Here is a 15,314-nt window from a genome sequence, read left to right as displayed (position 1 = left end):
TGGACTTTAAGGGCGTGTATACCATTATTTTCTTAATACTGTTCATATTGATGATAGAGATAGCATTATAATAGGAGGTTGACAGAATTTTCATCACTGAGGAAATCAGTGATCAGTTTCCCTGGAAATCCCTCAAATAATTTGTTGGTTGAGGCTTTGCCTCATCCATGAGGCCTCAGCTTCTGTTTTGCCACTTCAAGTTGATTCTGGCTGCACTCTTTAATCCACCAAAGCTGTTGCACTCGATCATGAGACTAAATCAACCTAAGCACACATGTACAAATTAATTCCTATAGGATCTCTTTGAGAGTACTTTGTTTAGGACTGGGAAACATTTCAGGTAGATAATTTTAGCTTAATAAGTTTCTGGATCATAGTGTCAGTATCAGTATTGAATCTAATAGGACCTTGCTGACATTCCTATGAGAATCTTTCAAGTTTACCTTTCATCTCATCATGATAGACCAGGAGAAATATTGTAACACAAAAGTATCTTTATTTACAGTCTTCATGGCAAAAGAGACAAAATCCTTCCTATCATATCTTTTAATATCTCAGTACAATGCTCCACATTTTAAGAAAGATCTTTATACTGGACTAAAATTTTGATTGATAGTTTGAATATTTTGATATTTTAGAGAAAAATAAGTTCAGTGACATTTTCAGTAAGGCAGAACATGATCCAGACTGCTAAGAGTAATCTTGGCATAACTTAGTATAGGCATACTCTCTGACGAAAGCATGGCCCCTAGCAAAGAACTATAGATCATGTTGTCCGCAGAAGCATTTTCGAATGAACACTGGTTGATTCAGAATCGCTGAGTTTTAGTTTGCAGATCAGAACTTGCCACTTAATATAAAACATCTTCCCCAAAATCACTAGCAAAGTTTTGTGACAATCCAATATTTTCATGGTTATGCTATGATGAAAAACAGGCTGTCTTCCAACATTAAAAAAGTAAATTAGACCTGAAAATGAAAACAGGATAAACTTTGAGTGGTATCCAATTAAGAGTACCAACCACTTCCCATCATGGGAATCGGAAGTGGGGCAATTCCCTCTCCCCTTTTAAGCCCCTGCATGTCAGACTTGGGAGCTGTCCTTCAACTGGCTTTTGAGGGCATGGGGGCTGAAGCGGTCAGGAAGGAAACATCCCATTGTGCCATTCCATTCCTTACCTAAACGACTTTATGTGAGATTGCCGTGCAAACAGCAATCCTGTAACATGGGAAGTAATGGAGCAGCAAGCAAGAAAAAGTTGTTTCTTCTTCATACAGATATAAAAAGCTTCAGATGAATCAATGCATCACTCTGATACTGCAAGCTGACTTCATTAAAAGAAAGAGGATGCAATTATTGAACTGCATCCATAGCTTCATCTTTGAAATTCCTGCTTGGTTTTTCGCAATCTTCCTTTGGGAGCCATTCATCTTATTGCACGCGCACACACACACACACACACACACCCCTACATACATATGTATGCACATGCACACACATATGCACATACGCATATATAATCTATTAGCATCCTTTGATTCTGTTAAACTGTATACTAACTTTACAGAGCTGAAATATGTGCAATCGATTAGAATGCACTAATTAGGAAAAGTTTAAAACTGATGAGGATGTGAATTAGAAGGAAAACAAAAATGGAACATTTAGGATAAGGAAAATGACTGAACACATCAATGTTGAAGCAAGACATTTGATTTCTATTGTTTATGGTTTGTGAATGTAGCATATCAGCTATACTAGCAATTTTAGTGTATCATGTACATACAAAATAGATATGAAAATGTTCTGTAATTGAATTTATACATTAGAAATGCTCTACTGACTTAATTCTAGAGAAAAAAAGGCTGTAACATCACTGAAACAAAAGTATGGTATAGCATGCAGTCACAGTAGCAAGCACTAGAAAGAAAATTTGGATAAAAATATTCATATATATGCATACTATGCAAATATATATTACATTAACCATGTGAGAAGAATGTTTGGAATTGTGAATGCATTTTTGCCTTGAAAGGAAATAGCCTAGTTAGATTGTCTGCTATTAAAATAGCTAACCCAAGGTGTCCTTCTTGGTTATCACTGAAGTGCTAATCTTTCAAGAAATGTTGAGCTAGGATTTGCCAGTTTCTCCCTTGATTGGCATTCTGATAATTTGGTGATCACCATGCTAGAGAAAAACTGAAAAGAGTGATTTTCTTTCTTCCACAGGACTGATTTAGTCTCACTATCTGAGCTCTGCCAAAATGCCATGTAATGTACAGTGTTCTACTTAGAGATGTGAGAGAAATCTACAACAGATTCAAATAAATTTAGATTTCTGTGAATTCATCCTGCAGTTTCCACAGTGGGCTACCTCTTTCTGAGTCACACTTAGTCCATGGACTTGCAGACTGGTTTTAAACTTTTTTGGGATGGTGAATGGAATTTGTGCTAATTCACTTTAATGCTAATGCAGACTTATCCAGTGTTGATGAACATGCTGCAGAGTAACATGTTTGTGCAACTCTTCATTGGCGCTATTGTGCATTATTGCTAATGTGCATTAGCACAAGCAGAATGAATTTCTTACATTAAAAAAGGTTCTATTAATGAGTACATGCTAGAATAAAGATGCTTGAAAATCTGCAATCCACAGACAGGATGGATGTAATCCATACATTCCTAGTTTAGTGCCCTAAGACATAAAGGAGCAGAAAGTACACCAAAAATTGGGGAAATGGATGCACCAATATTTTTCTCAGAAAGAATCTCCTTATATTAATCTAGCATGTGAGAAGATCTGATAACCTTTTAAAAGGGAAGATCCTGAAATAGTTGCTGCTGTTTCCTGTTCAGCTGTATTGCTACAATAATATGATGTTGCATATACCCTCCAAAACAGCACAGTAACTGGGAGAAGCCAAAACAAAAATATCACATTACACAAATAAGTGTTAATAAGAGATTACCTTTTCATTATTAAACAGATTCATAAGCTGACTATCTTAAAATCCTAGGAGCACTCAACACATTCATCTGGTGACCAATATTTAACTTTCTACATAAGAGTTAACAACGTGATTCCTGATGTCCATTTACAGCAGGTAAAATTATATAACATACAGAACTAAAACCATGGAGAAATAAAATGAACATGGCTCATTACTTTTAAAGTTGATATGAAGCACAGATTATTTTAAAAACTTACCAGTGTAAATGAATTTGATAATGAACAGTGGAAATAACACTTTTTGCAAGCAATATTACAGAATTTTGACAATAGAGGATCATAGAAATCTGAAAAATGTTTTGATGCTCTTATACAATATTGAGTTTTCTCAGAGCTTAATGCTTTCAGAATAGTTGCCTCTCCGTAGATATTTTTAATATTTATTTATTGTGCATCCTGTGTTAAATTGTCCATTATCAGCCATAGATAGAAGTGATTGTGTATGTGTGTGTGTGTGTGTAGTGTATATGTGTATGCACAATGGGTATAATACACATTCTTTCACAATATATGTACACACATAAACAGGAATTTAAATATATATATATATGTATATTATATATATATATATAATGTAAAAGTTCTTATGTACACATACAAAATAACAGGCAGAGTAGTATTTTGCTTGTTGAAGTCTTTTTTAAAAAAGTAAAAGTCAGTTTAGTTGACATAGTATAGCCAGTAGATTAAGTTGAAGAGAGAAAATGTGAAAGGAAACACCATTCTTGACCATCTGTCTATGGCATTCACATCTGTTAGGTCAGGAATTTTAATCTTTAGCTGTGAGGATCTTCTCCGTAAATGGCTCTTCTTGCTGTGGGCTCCAGTTCTGTCCAATGTACGCCTTCCAAGGTTTTCCCGATGTGAACTCTGTTTCCTGTACTGGACCCCTGAACTGTCAAAGGATATTGTTGAATTCTGAGGATCGGTGACACTGGTAGTAACTTCATTGCTTGCAACTTCATTGTGAATTTCAAGGGATGTGAGCAAAATGTTCCCATGCATGTCCACCTAGTTAGAAACAAATTCATAATGATGGGATTTTATAATGTTTTTTAATAAATAAAATACAACTTCACATTTGGCGAGTGCGATTTAGCCAAAAGTATGCAACTAGTCTAATGAAAATTAAGCAAATTCAGCGGGAAGAGTTAAGCATTGTATGAAAAAAGATAAATACAAATGTGTGGTGCCTTGATTTTGTAGATCCTATAGCTCTCTAAGCACACTGATTGGGCTGCTTTTTCTTAGGTTGTTTTGGGTCTGCCCCATTTGAGATTTTATGTTTCCTAGTTCTGTACACATCAAAGTTCACCAGCATCTGACACTACCCATTCATTTTTCAGTGACTCTGTTTCCACTCCATATCTATTAGAGGGTATATTATTGTTGTTGCTAACATATTGTGCAGAAATATTTATTTAGCTGCATTTCTGTAGAAAAAGAAAAATTATTAAAAAAAACATTTTTATTTAAAACATTGTTACCCATCGTTCATGATAAAACATCTCAGGATGGCTTACAATAATTAAAACAGTAATAATAATAATAATAATAATCAACAGTAATAATTAAAATAATTGAAACAATAAATAACAAAACAATAAATAAATGACATTCATCATTCAACAAAACAAAAAGAAAATGTGACTGTAAAATTAAAACCATCTAAAATCCTTAGTTCTTAAAATGATGGCTAAATAAAAAGGCTTTTACCTGGCACCAAAAAGAGTATAAAGTCGGTGTCAGGCGAACATCTCTGGGGAGCGCATTCCACAATCTGGGCGCCACCGCAGAGAAGGCCCTCCTCCGGGTAGACACCCTCCATACCTCCTTCAGGGAGGGTTCCCGGAACAAGGCCTCTCCTGCCGATCTTAAGGGGCATGAGGGCATAAATGAAAGGAAATGTTCCTTCAGGTATCCTGGTCCCAAGTCATTTAGGACTTTAAAATGATGCTTAATTTTATATAATGAAAACAAGATTCAAAGCATCTTTTTACATTAGTTACCCTGTACATATCCAACCCAACATAATATCGTTCTAAGGAGTACAGAGACAGACACAGTTTGAAAATGTTTAAGTTTCTTCTTTTTGTCATTCATTGCTGCTGCTGTTACATAATTCCAGTGTTCCCCAACATTTTGATTTTGGCCACAATTTCTGAATTTATTTTAAGTTGTGCCTACCACTCTTTCTTCAGCACATGTGACAATTATCATAACATATGAAGATTAAGACTGTTTAAGTTCTTCTTTGGAAGCCCCATCTGTGGAACTTTCTCTTAAAGAAAGTGAGGTTGGCCCTTTCTTTGTTTTAGACATGCTGATGGAAGATTTTTGTTCTGCATGACTTTTTAATTGATTGGTGCTGCGCACTTTTTGAACGATTCCCTCCTACTTTTAAGTCTGATGTTAATGACGTTTGGATATTTTTTTAAAAAATGCATTTGTAGGGGTTTTTTTAAAGGTTACATTGTAAGTTACCTTAGGATCCCTATTCATATATTTACAAATAAATGAATACAGTTAGAATGGAACCTCTCTGGTCCTCTCCAAACACTAGGCACATGGGTTTGTTTTCCCAATGGAATAAAGTAATGTGGTCTGGGTTGGAAAATCCTATGGGAAATGTTCCACCCACCTCAGGATGCTATCTTTCCATAGAGTTATCACTATCATTTGAGAAGAATGGTATAAGGCTAAAGAAAACATCAAACTTGATTACTGAGACCTATTAAAATAAAGGTTTGATTCCGTATTCAAAATTGTGCTTTATATAGCAGCACACTACAAATACCTTATTGAATGTTATTCTCTGGAACATGGACATTTAAGCATTTATTACACCAAGAGAAATAATCCACTTCTGAGTGTAGCAAGGTGCCCAACTTAAGCCTTTATCTTCTCCCCTTCCTTGGTTCAGACATGGGTGCAAATGCATCACATTGCATTGGTTCATTCCCAAAATAGGGGCAATACATGTGCCCCATATCCTCATTCTGCCCACCTTTTTGTCTGGGTACAAGTTACTCAAACTCTGGATGTATAACTATATCCGGATGTATAAATATTTCTCAGCCTAAATTTAACTATGGACAAATAGTTTATTTAAATATGAAAATAAAATTCGTAATGAATGCTTTAATTGCGTATTCCAGTTAAGGAGAAAAATCTGTGTGTTCTGTGCAATTCCTAATTTACTATAGTATATTTAAAGTAACAAGCATTTCTTGAAAATGTTCATCCTTGCTGGAGGTTTGCATTTATTAGAAACTGATCTGGCTCTGTTCCAGAAAGCAAGTATTTCAGTAAAGTAGACATTTGGAGTCAGTTTGTTTCAATGAAGAGAATTACAAGACTGCCGTTGATTTTAATGAGCCTGGATCATAAAACAATTAGATCAGGCAGATATGAGCAGGGAAGCTTTTCTTGTGCCAGTTCCAACATGCTTGTTTATAGTTAGGATTTTCCAGAGTCTTGATTTAATAGTACATATTCATTTTGCTTGCATTATCTCATTCCCACTTGATCTTTTACTTAACATGACATTAATTTTAAGGGGTATTTTAAGAATTATGGAATTGCTGGTCATAAAAATAAATATTGTGTACAATGTACTTAATGTTAAACTTAACATTTTAACATTCTTACTTTGCTTCAAGTACAAAGATTTTTTTGTCACCTAGAATTACTTTAAGAAGCCCTTAAACATAAACAAGAGCTCTGAGGTAGTAAAATAGGAATGTCTCCAAGTCTTTATCTGGCCTTCCTTAATGGAAGATTCTCTAATAAAGAAATTCCCAAAAGGTAAGTCCCAGTTAGTTGTAGGAGTTTTTTGCCTGGGTAAATATTAAGGACAAATATCAAAAACAAACAAAGCCACAAGGAAAAACAAACAAAAAAACACTCAGGGTACGTTACTGGCCAGGAAATAAACAAATAGACATAACATTCAATCTGTAGATTAATAAACTGCTGCATGAAATATTTGCATATCAGTAAATATATAGATAACTCAACAATTTCCATGATCTCCACAAGGATTGGAGTACCATAGCTTTGAACATTGTACTTACACTACTTTGAGTATGTCTCCTTTTATTCTGTGTTTACTGTTGCAGTAAGTTTTAGGATCACACCAACCTAATGCCTATCAAGGAAATGTTGGCCTACAGTAGCTTCAGTTTTCAATCAGACGATGTTAACCATCTGCCATGTTGTCACAGCCTGAGTTGGTAGTGTACCAGGAGATGGCATATACTGAACTTCACATGCTTTGGCTTTAGAGCTTTAGCTATCACAATTTCAGAAGTGATTGTGTGTCAGAAGCAAACCTTTCCCAGTTTCAGGTTGTGAAATAGCCTGAGCGAACTGTCACTTAGCCACCTTTATATCAAAAACAAGGCATTGGACTACTACACCTCTTTTTGTCCATCTCTATGAGCAACTTGAAGATAAAGTAGCAATACAGAAATCATGTAACTCATTATCTTTTATTTTCAGAGAAGGGTAATGGCTTCAGTGACTTTGGAATCATGACCTATAGTTTCCAATAACTTAAAAACCAATATTGTTATTTTTGTTCTTCAGTTGCATTTTTGTGAGGGGGCTGACACTAGCGAGCCCGACAATTATATCCATCTATTTTTTGGCTGAATAGCACTGAACCTTTTTCCTGCAATGATCTGCTGCTGAAAAAAATTCACCACACTACTGTACCCCTATTCAGAATAATATGATTTCGATCTGATTTATGTTACCATGGCTTTGTGCAATGGACCATGGAGGGAAGACTCCCATGCTGGGGCTTGTTTAGTGCTAACTTAGATAATTATAGTTACTGCCACTCCATTGCTCTCCTCCACAAAATCCCTGGATAAATAGATATTACATTGCCATCACTAGCTGCATGTCGTCCTGCTCCTGCTCCTTGGCCAGCTAAGTGTGGTGGGCAAAGCACAGAATGATGACATCCTGTTATATATTATATTTACCTGGAAGTTTTATGGAAAAGATGCTACCCTATAATTTGCTACAGCTCGTTAAACCTTCAGTCATCACTGAACATTTCCATGTGATCGCTGAACATTCATTTTCAACATACACACAAAAATATGCCAGATGCCAGCTTTGTTCACTTCCAGCTTGAACACTTCAGGAATGATCTGTCTTCCCACAATAGTTGATGAAACAGTATTTGTCACAGTGTGCATTTAGCTGCGTTTCCATTCATGAATATATTATAGATAAAAACAGACATTAAATGTTCAGACTAATCACTATTATGCTTGTAAACTTGGGGGACTTGTCATCTAGTTTCTGTCCTTACCTTGAGGCACTTCTGAGTAGGTATAAGAAAACCAGGGATGCTAGTTCACCCAAAGTCTCCAAATTTGATTTCAAAGCTCAGTTTGGCTCACTTCCATTTGTTTTTGGTTCTTCCCCCAGTTTTTTCAAACAGGAAGGTGCACATTTTGAAAGGAGAATGTGCACGGTCAAAAGTATGCACTGCACATTCCACTGACTAAAACACAAAAATACTTCTTTTTATGTGCATTTCAAGTATATTAAAAAAGCTAATTGTTTTTCCAGATGTAATTTGATCATGAATGCACTTATTTTGAAAAACACATTCATGTTCACATGCAGGATTGCAAACCGGATGAGTTCATTTGCGAACTCAAACAAAATTCTTATATGTGCCTACCTGTCTAATCAACTCTAACATCTGACAATTAATAACAGATAACTGTACCACTTATTGCCAGAAATTTCTGAAGATGTAGATTTCACAAGTTCCCTAAACAGTTTCTTATCTTAAATGTGAATAACTTCCCTGCAATTTTAAAACCCCTTCTTGCTCTTGTGGCCACCAAGTCAGTGAGACTTGGAGTAACTTATATTAGGGCTAGGGTGGCAAATAAACCATCCATCATCCATCCATCTATTTATCATCTATCATCTATCTAGCTACACACACACACACAGACAGAGGGGGAGGGGGGGGGGGGGGGGGAGGGAGGGAGGGAGATTTAAAGTCCTTGTCTATAAAAAGTATATGACTTTGCTTTCGTTTGTTGCACTGTGACAAGACTTAGTGGCAGAAAAAGTACTGCTTATACCTTTTTTTCCTGGGTAGAAAAGGCAAACATAAACATTTCTAACATAACTAGAGCTTACAACATTTATCACAATAGAAAAGATGGAAGGAAGAACAGCAAATATGGAAAGGAAAATAAAAATGTCAATAAAAGCCTAAGAAACATCAGTTTATGTGTATATGGGGGGGGGGGGGAATGTTGATCATTCCCAATGTCCTTCATACTGTTGTGTTCATTATTCATATTGTCCATGCTATTATTTTTATTTTCATATAATGCAGGACAAAATGATAATCATTTTATTATTATTCATAAAATATGCCATGCAGTCTCCATCTATGATGAACTTAGGTGCATACGACAGTTTTCAGTACAGGTATGAGACACAGTAAGTCACACACCCATGCACAGAGATATTTTATATATGAATATACAAATAAAATGAGTAAGATAAAGGGAATACCAAGTATTTGTAGCCTCTGATGCCTGGAAAAGTACTGACTCAGTTATGGTTCTAGTTCTGAGTTACAGTTCCACAACTTCAAGCTTTCTGTTTCTTCACCAGATGCATTAAATATGTTTAATGCATGTAAGAAATGATCCTATTCATTTATCTGAGTGAAAGCTCCCAAGTAGCAATTGATGGATACTTAAAATATTAGGTTAGCTCTAGACTTATTGTTAGGTAATGGATACCAAAGCTGGTGTTCTACATGATTTTGTAAACCAGGACTGGGTAAACGTTTGGCTTGTGCAATTCAAAAGATATACACTTAGAATTTTAAAAAATCTGAGTCCGGGATTTGGAGTAGAGGAAATGGAATTCCCAGTTCTTCCACATAAAGCTCCTCTTTTCATTACATCATGTTTTCTCTGCTGCTACTGGGAATCAGAAATTCTTACTAATCTACTATAAACTATACCAAGATTTACTGATTTGCCTTATTTCTTCAAAGTAACCAGGCCAATTCATAGCAGTTGAAGGGCCGGCCTAGTAAAGTTCTATTTGTAAAAGGATGCTGTACTGAAAGGTCATATGTTCTGCTTACCATGGTAATAACAGAGGTGACTTAAAATGAATTTGCATTGTAGGCTACCTTTTGTGTTGCAGAGTGCTGGTCCACACTGGCAACACATTTGAATCCAACCTACTTCAGTCACAGTGTTAGCTTACATATCAGCATATTGGCTTGTTATATAGTAATTGGACCAAACCTATAGAAATGAGGGTCTAATTTGGTTTCTGGTACTTAATTTTCCTTGAAGAAATAGCTTAGTTTTGGCTGAAAATGAAAGTGAATATTTATTTAACTTTTCATTTTGATTTTCACCCAAAAACTAATTATCCAAGCTAAAGAAGCATAAGAAATAGAGGAAACAAGTGTTTTTGCAAACAGTTGGAACAATAAATTCCAAAGAAATATAAAGAGGTAAAGAATTCTTTTGCTTTCATTGGTAGCCACAAAAATGGAGACCCCAGGTTGCTGCAGGCTATTGTTTGATGGAGGTGTCTGGTGCCTCAATGGAAAAGTGGCCAAGTGGCTTTTTTTCCTTCCCTTCTCTGCTTTGAAGCTGAAAAGGCAGGAAAGGTGGCTTGCTCAGTTTAACCTTCACAGCAGATGCATTGACATGCCTTGGTCTCATAACAAAATGTTACTCACCCTCCCCTGCCCCAGATGTGAAACTTAGGAGGTGGCCAGTATTGCTAAGATGTTCTGCACCTTCAGGTCTGGGAGGAAGGCTTGTCACTTGTCATGGTTGCTAGAAGACAGAAGGTCTTGAAGGCCACAGTTATGGAAGCCTGATTTTGTCCTGGTTCACATGACAGCCCATTATGGGTGGAATGCCAGGAGGCTGATTTCATTAGGGCTTGTTGAAAAGTGCCACTGAAGTTTTGGACAAAGGAGGCAAAGTGAACAAGCTACAAGACAATCCCGCGACTCCACTCCTCCTTTCCCAGTCCACCTAGCAACACATTATTCGGTGGCAGTGTCCAGCCTCCCAGCTTCTGCGGGGGTCTTCTTCCCCACCTTCCACAGTTGTGCACATCTGGTAAGAGAGTGTTCGCCTTACCCATGGAAGTCAGCTGTGTATTATCTGCAAATCAGCCTTTAAAGAACTTGTTATCCTGCCAACTCTGGCTGGGCCTTCCTCTGTCCCCCTACAACAATGTTTCCCAAAACATGCACATGGGAAAACTGCAGCGATTTGCTCCCCCTATCCAGAGGAGGTGAGCAGTGAGTCCTGCCCACCACTCTCTTCATAAAATGCCTTCTCAGGCATCACAGGAATTGATGCATCAGGGGCATCAACTGGACAGAAAGAAACAGCATGTGAGAATGGGAGTGGGTGTGATCTAGGCACATTCATAGATCTCTGGATAATCCCAGAGGATCGGGTGTAACTTCAGGGCACCAAACCCAGTAATATGTATCCACACACATAAACATTATTACAGGGCTAAACTTGCAGGAAGAAGCTATACAGGCTGAAGGAAAAGTTTAAGAAAAACACAAAATATTCTCAGGCGTCAGGCTGTGCACCATGTCAGACCTGATGGCTTGCTCCTACCCTGCTAGGTCAGAGGGATGTGACACCTGGTTAAACTGCAGGCCATGGGATTCCCTTGAGCCATGGTGGACTTAAGGTGGTGGACCATGAAGAGCTGCCTCTCTCTACTCACAGCTCAGCAACTGCACAACATGGAACCCAGGGATGCTTTGCTGAAAAATGAGGACTTGGGCACATTCGTTTGGGAAGCAGCCTAGAGTACTTTCCCTAGGGAAATGCAGTCAGATGTCAAAGAGCTTTCCCTGTCTGAAGCAATGAAGTCAGGAGGGAGGGTAAACAAAAGCAACATTGCTAAAGGATGCATGCAAATTGCTACCTGGGGACTTGGAGAATGGAGGTGGTTGTATGGGGTGAGACCTGCTTCAGAGTGGGAATGAATGAAACAAGCAGCAGAGGCAGATGTAAGAAGTTGTGTGCACTTCAGAAACAACAAGGGCACAGCTTTTTTTCCTAGAAATATATGCAGGTACTGGCAGGCACAGGGTGGTGGAGAGATAGGAAATGCTGATGGGAATTGGGAAAGGGAAAACTTGCCCCAAACATGAAGTGGACCATTAGCAGAAGGACTCCTGATGCAACCAGTGGGCGAGGAAACAGGAGATGTGGATATCACTATTCATGGAATACAAATCTTGAAAATGTAGGGGAAAGGAGAGGTAGAACGAACTATGGAGAGCCCAGTTTCCTTCTGGGAACACTGTGCCTTGTTCTGTGAATAAGCTCTTCTGCATAGCACATTTACAGGAATCTATCCAGTAAACCTCCATTAACACTTGCCTAACTACTCTGTTGTGTAATGACATTATGCCATATAGCTTACTGTAACTTGCATATTGTGATAATGCAATACAAATAACGAGACAAGTTTTCCCTCGTCATTCTGACTATGCTTTTTCTTGAATGGTACCAAGTTTACCATTTGGTCTTTGGCTGCTGTTTAATATTTCCAAGCAATGGACTGCACAAAGCTGGGATTTTCCAACATGCTTTTAGCTAAATTCTAGTTACTTCTGGAGTACAATTTAGATACTAACTGGGTTTTCAATAAGTTTCAGTTGGCTCTGAGGAGTTAGTAGAACTGGTAAGTGTCAGCTATTTCAGGTCTTTCTTTCTTTCTTTCTTTCTTTATTTATTTATTAAAACATTTTTATGCTGCCCCATTCGCCGAAGCCTCGGGGCGGCTTACAACAATAAGTTAAAATAATTATAATATAAATCAAAAATATAAACATTAAATTAAAAATACAAAAATACACTATAAAATAAGCTGCCCTGGCCAGATAAAATCCAATAATATTAACAGTTAAAATGCCGCTTGAATAAAAAGGTCTTCGCCTGGCGCCGAAAAACAAATAACGACGGCGCCAGGCGGACCTCTCTGGGGAGCGCATTCCATAACTTAGGCGCCACCGCAGAGAAAGCCTAAGTCATTGAAGTCATTGAAGTTGTAGGCCTCAAGGAACAGTGGGTATGCAGCAGAACAGCTTTGTTTCTCTGATACTTTCAAGACACACATACTCCTGCTATTTCCATTTGTGAAGATGTTTTCATACCATCTGAGTTTAATGATTTTTAACATCAGGTTGACTCTGGCCCCTTTGGTTTCAATAAGATGCTCTGCTGTTAATTTGTTGTTTTGGATTTTTTTAATGTTCTTGTTCTTTCTTTATACCACACTGGGGATTCTACTTGAGCTGGAAGTTGGGCAATAAATACTCAATAAATATTCAGATAGATATACATTAAAAAAGACTCAAAAATTAAGGTACTGATGCAGGGAAATGAGAACACTGCATCTGGCTGTGATAGTCGTGATCTGTTTGATTTCAATGAGTTTTTCAGTGATGATTTGCTTCCTTTTAGCCAATTTAAATTTTCAGGTGTGCACACTGCAGTTCATCAGTCTCCACTGATTTTCAGTACACGGACACAGAACAAATAGTACATGCCTCAAGAGAACAATGGTCTGTAGAGAAATCAAATGTAAAAGAAGCTTTGATAACCTTTTAGGCTGTAATCTCATATGCACTTAACTGGGACTAAGTCCAATTGAACTCCATGGGGCTTAAGTCTAAGGATTCCACCACTCTGAAGTTGTGAAGCAGATTCCTTACCATTCTCAATGCTGTGTGAACAGAATATAGATGGCTTCCACCTAGGACTGCTAAAGTCGACAAAGACAGAATCCCTCAAGTTCCAGAAAACTTGGTTATGGTAATTCATGGCCATTCTGTTTGTATATGATAACTTCCAGGTGATGGCTGGAGCATATCTCTTGAAAGGTTCCATCTGATTTGGGGCAGGGCCTAAAGAAGGGATGGGAAGCTGGTGGGCTGTGGCTCCTCTTTCTTTGCTTTGCCACCAGGAGAATACAGAGCTGTATAAGTTACCCACTGGGATGAATGGGGGGTTTTGATATTGCTGCACAGCAGGCAGCTATATGGAAAGGAATCATAGCTGGGACAGAAAGGTTAGTCTCCTCCCTGCATGCTGTGAAACCCCCTTCCCAAAGTCCTTTTGGTCCTTTTTTGCACTCTCTTTCTCCTTAAAGTGTTTTATATGACTAAGAATACATTTATAAAATGTGATTGATGTGGTTATGGTTGTTACATAACGCAATGATACAACCCAGCATGTAAAGTAAGTGTTTTTAACACTACTGAGATAAAATCATAGGTTGGAGCTGAAAACAAGACAGATTTGTAGGTGTTGTGAAGAGTCTTACCCGGTTGCTTTCAAACTTAGATCGATCATTGCTTGCTTTTGCTGTCTTTTCAGCAAGTTTCTTCTGCCTTTGAGGGCCTTTCCCAAAGAAGATGTAGTTGACAAAGGCATATTCAAGTAAGGCCAAGAAGACAAATACAAAGCAGCCCATAAGATACATGTCAATGGCTTTGACATAGGGAATCTTAGGCAAAGTCTCTCTGAGATGAGTGTTGATAGTTGTCATAGTAAGCACAGTTGTAATACCTAAAATGGGGAGAAAGGAGAGTTAATTGCTATCTTCCATGGATAACTTCCTTGTGTTCTTTTAAAAGCCCTTTCCAGGAGCTTTCTTCCCAGGGAAGAAGCATTTAATTCTGTATTTAAATATAAATGTGTACCTTTTCTTACCTTTTCTTCCAAGAAGCAGCATAGTTCTGCAAAGTCTATAATGGTAGTCATAGTCATCATTTCTTGGATATCTTACACATTAAGATCAATGCAATTTGGAATGATGAAGTAAGATTCTCTGTATTTACACAATAGGAGTGTTTGCTCCAAAAATGCCTCCACATTACTTGTTATAAAAGTGATGTTGCTGTGTTAAAAGCTGGTCAAACTTATGATAAGTGAAATCCCTTAAAAGGGCATTGGGTGACAGGAGACAAAAATGTAATCAAAAAGAGGGATTCTGTTAAGCATACAGAATTGATGTAGCCCAGTGATTTTCCAACTATGTTCCAGGAATTCTTAGAATACCTTAGAAACCTATATGAGAGAAATCAGCGAGAAGATTGGTAATACTGGACAAACTTCCCTGGAAGGCAGCTGTACCATCACTACCATTTTTTTCCCATCAAGCCTACAAGGGGGAGTGTTGAAGACTGTTCTAGGGAATGCTCTCATTTAACATTGGACAACAGCAAAGCCA

At 37.5% G+C, this 15,314-nt stretch overlaps 1 protein-coding gene across 1 annotated transcript in view; it reads right to left on the bottom strand.

Annotated features, from left to right (window-relative positions):
• Positions 1-3,668: 3,668 nt before the first annotated feature.
• Positions 3,669-15,314, bottom strand: part of GABRB3 (gamma-aminobutyric acid type A receptor subunit beta3) — a 99,028-nt gene continuing 87,382 nt past the window's right edge. Inside the window, exons 8-9 of the mRNA XM_044449849.1 lie at positions 14,406-14,650; positions 3,669-4,019 (exon numbers count right to left, since the gene is read on the bottom strand). Of these exons, the coding sequence (XP_044305784.1) occupies positions 3,669-4,019; positions 14,406-14,650 (596 nt within the window). The remainder of the gene's footprint in view (positions 4,020-14,405; positions 14,651-15,314) is intronic.

This window comes from Varanus komodoensis, unplaced genomic scaffold, assembly GCF_004798865.1.
Source record: "Varanus komodoensis strain SLA01 unplaced genomic scaffold, ASM479886v1 scaffold1, whole genome shotgun sequence".
Classification (NCBI taxonomy): domain Eukaryota; kingdom Metazoa; phylum Chordata; class Lepidosauria; order Squamata; family Varanidae; genus Varanus; species Varanus komodoensis.
This window is presented reverse-complemented; position numbering and strand designations above follow the sequence as displayed.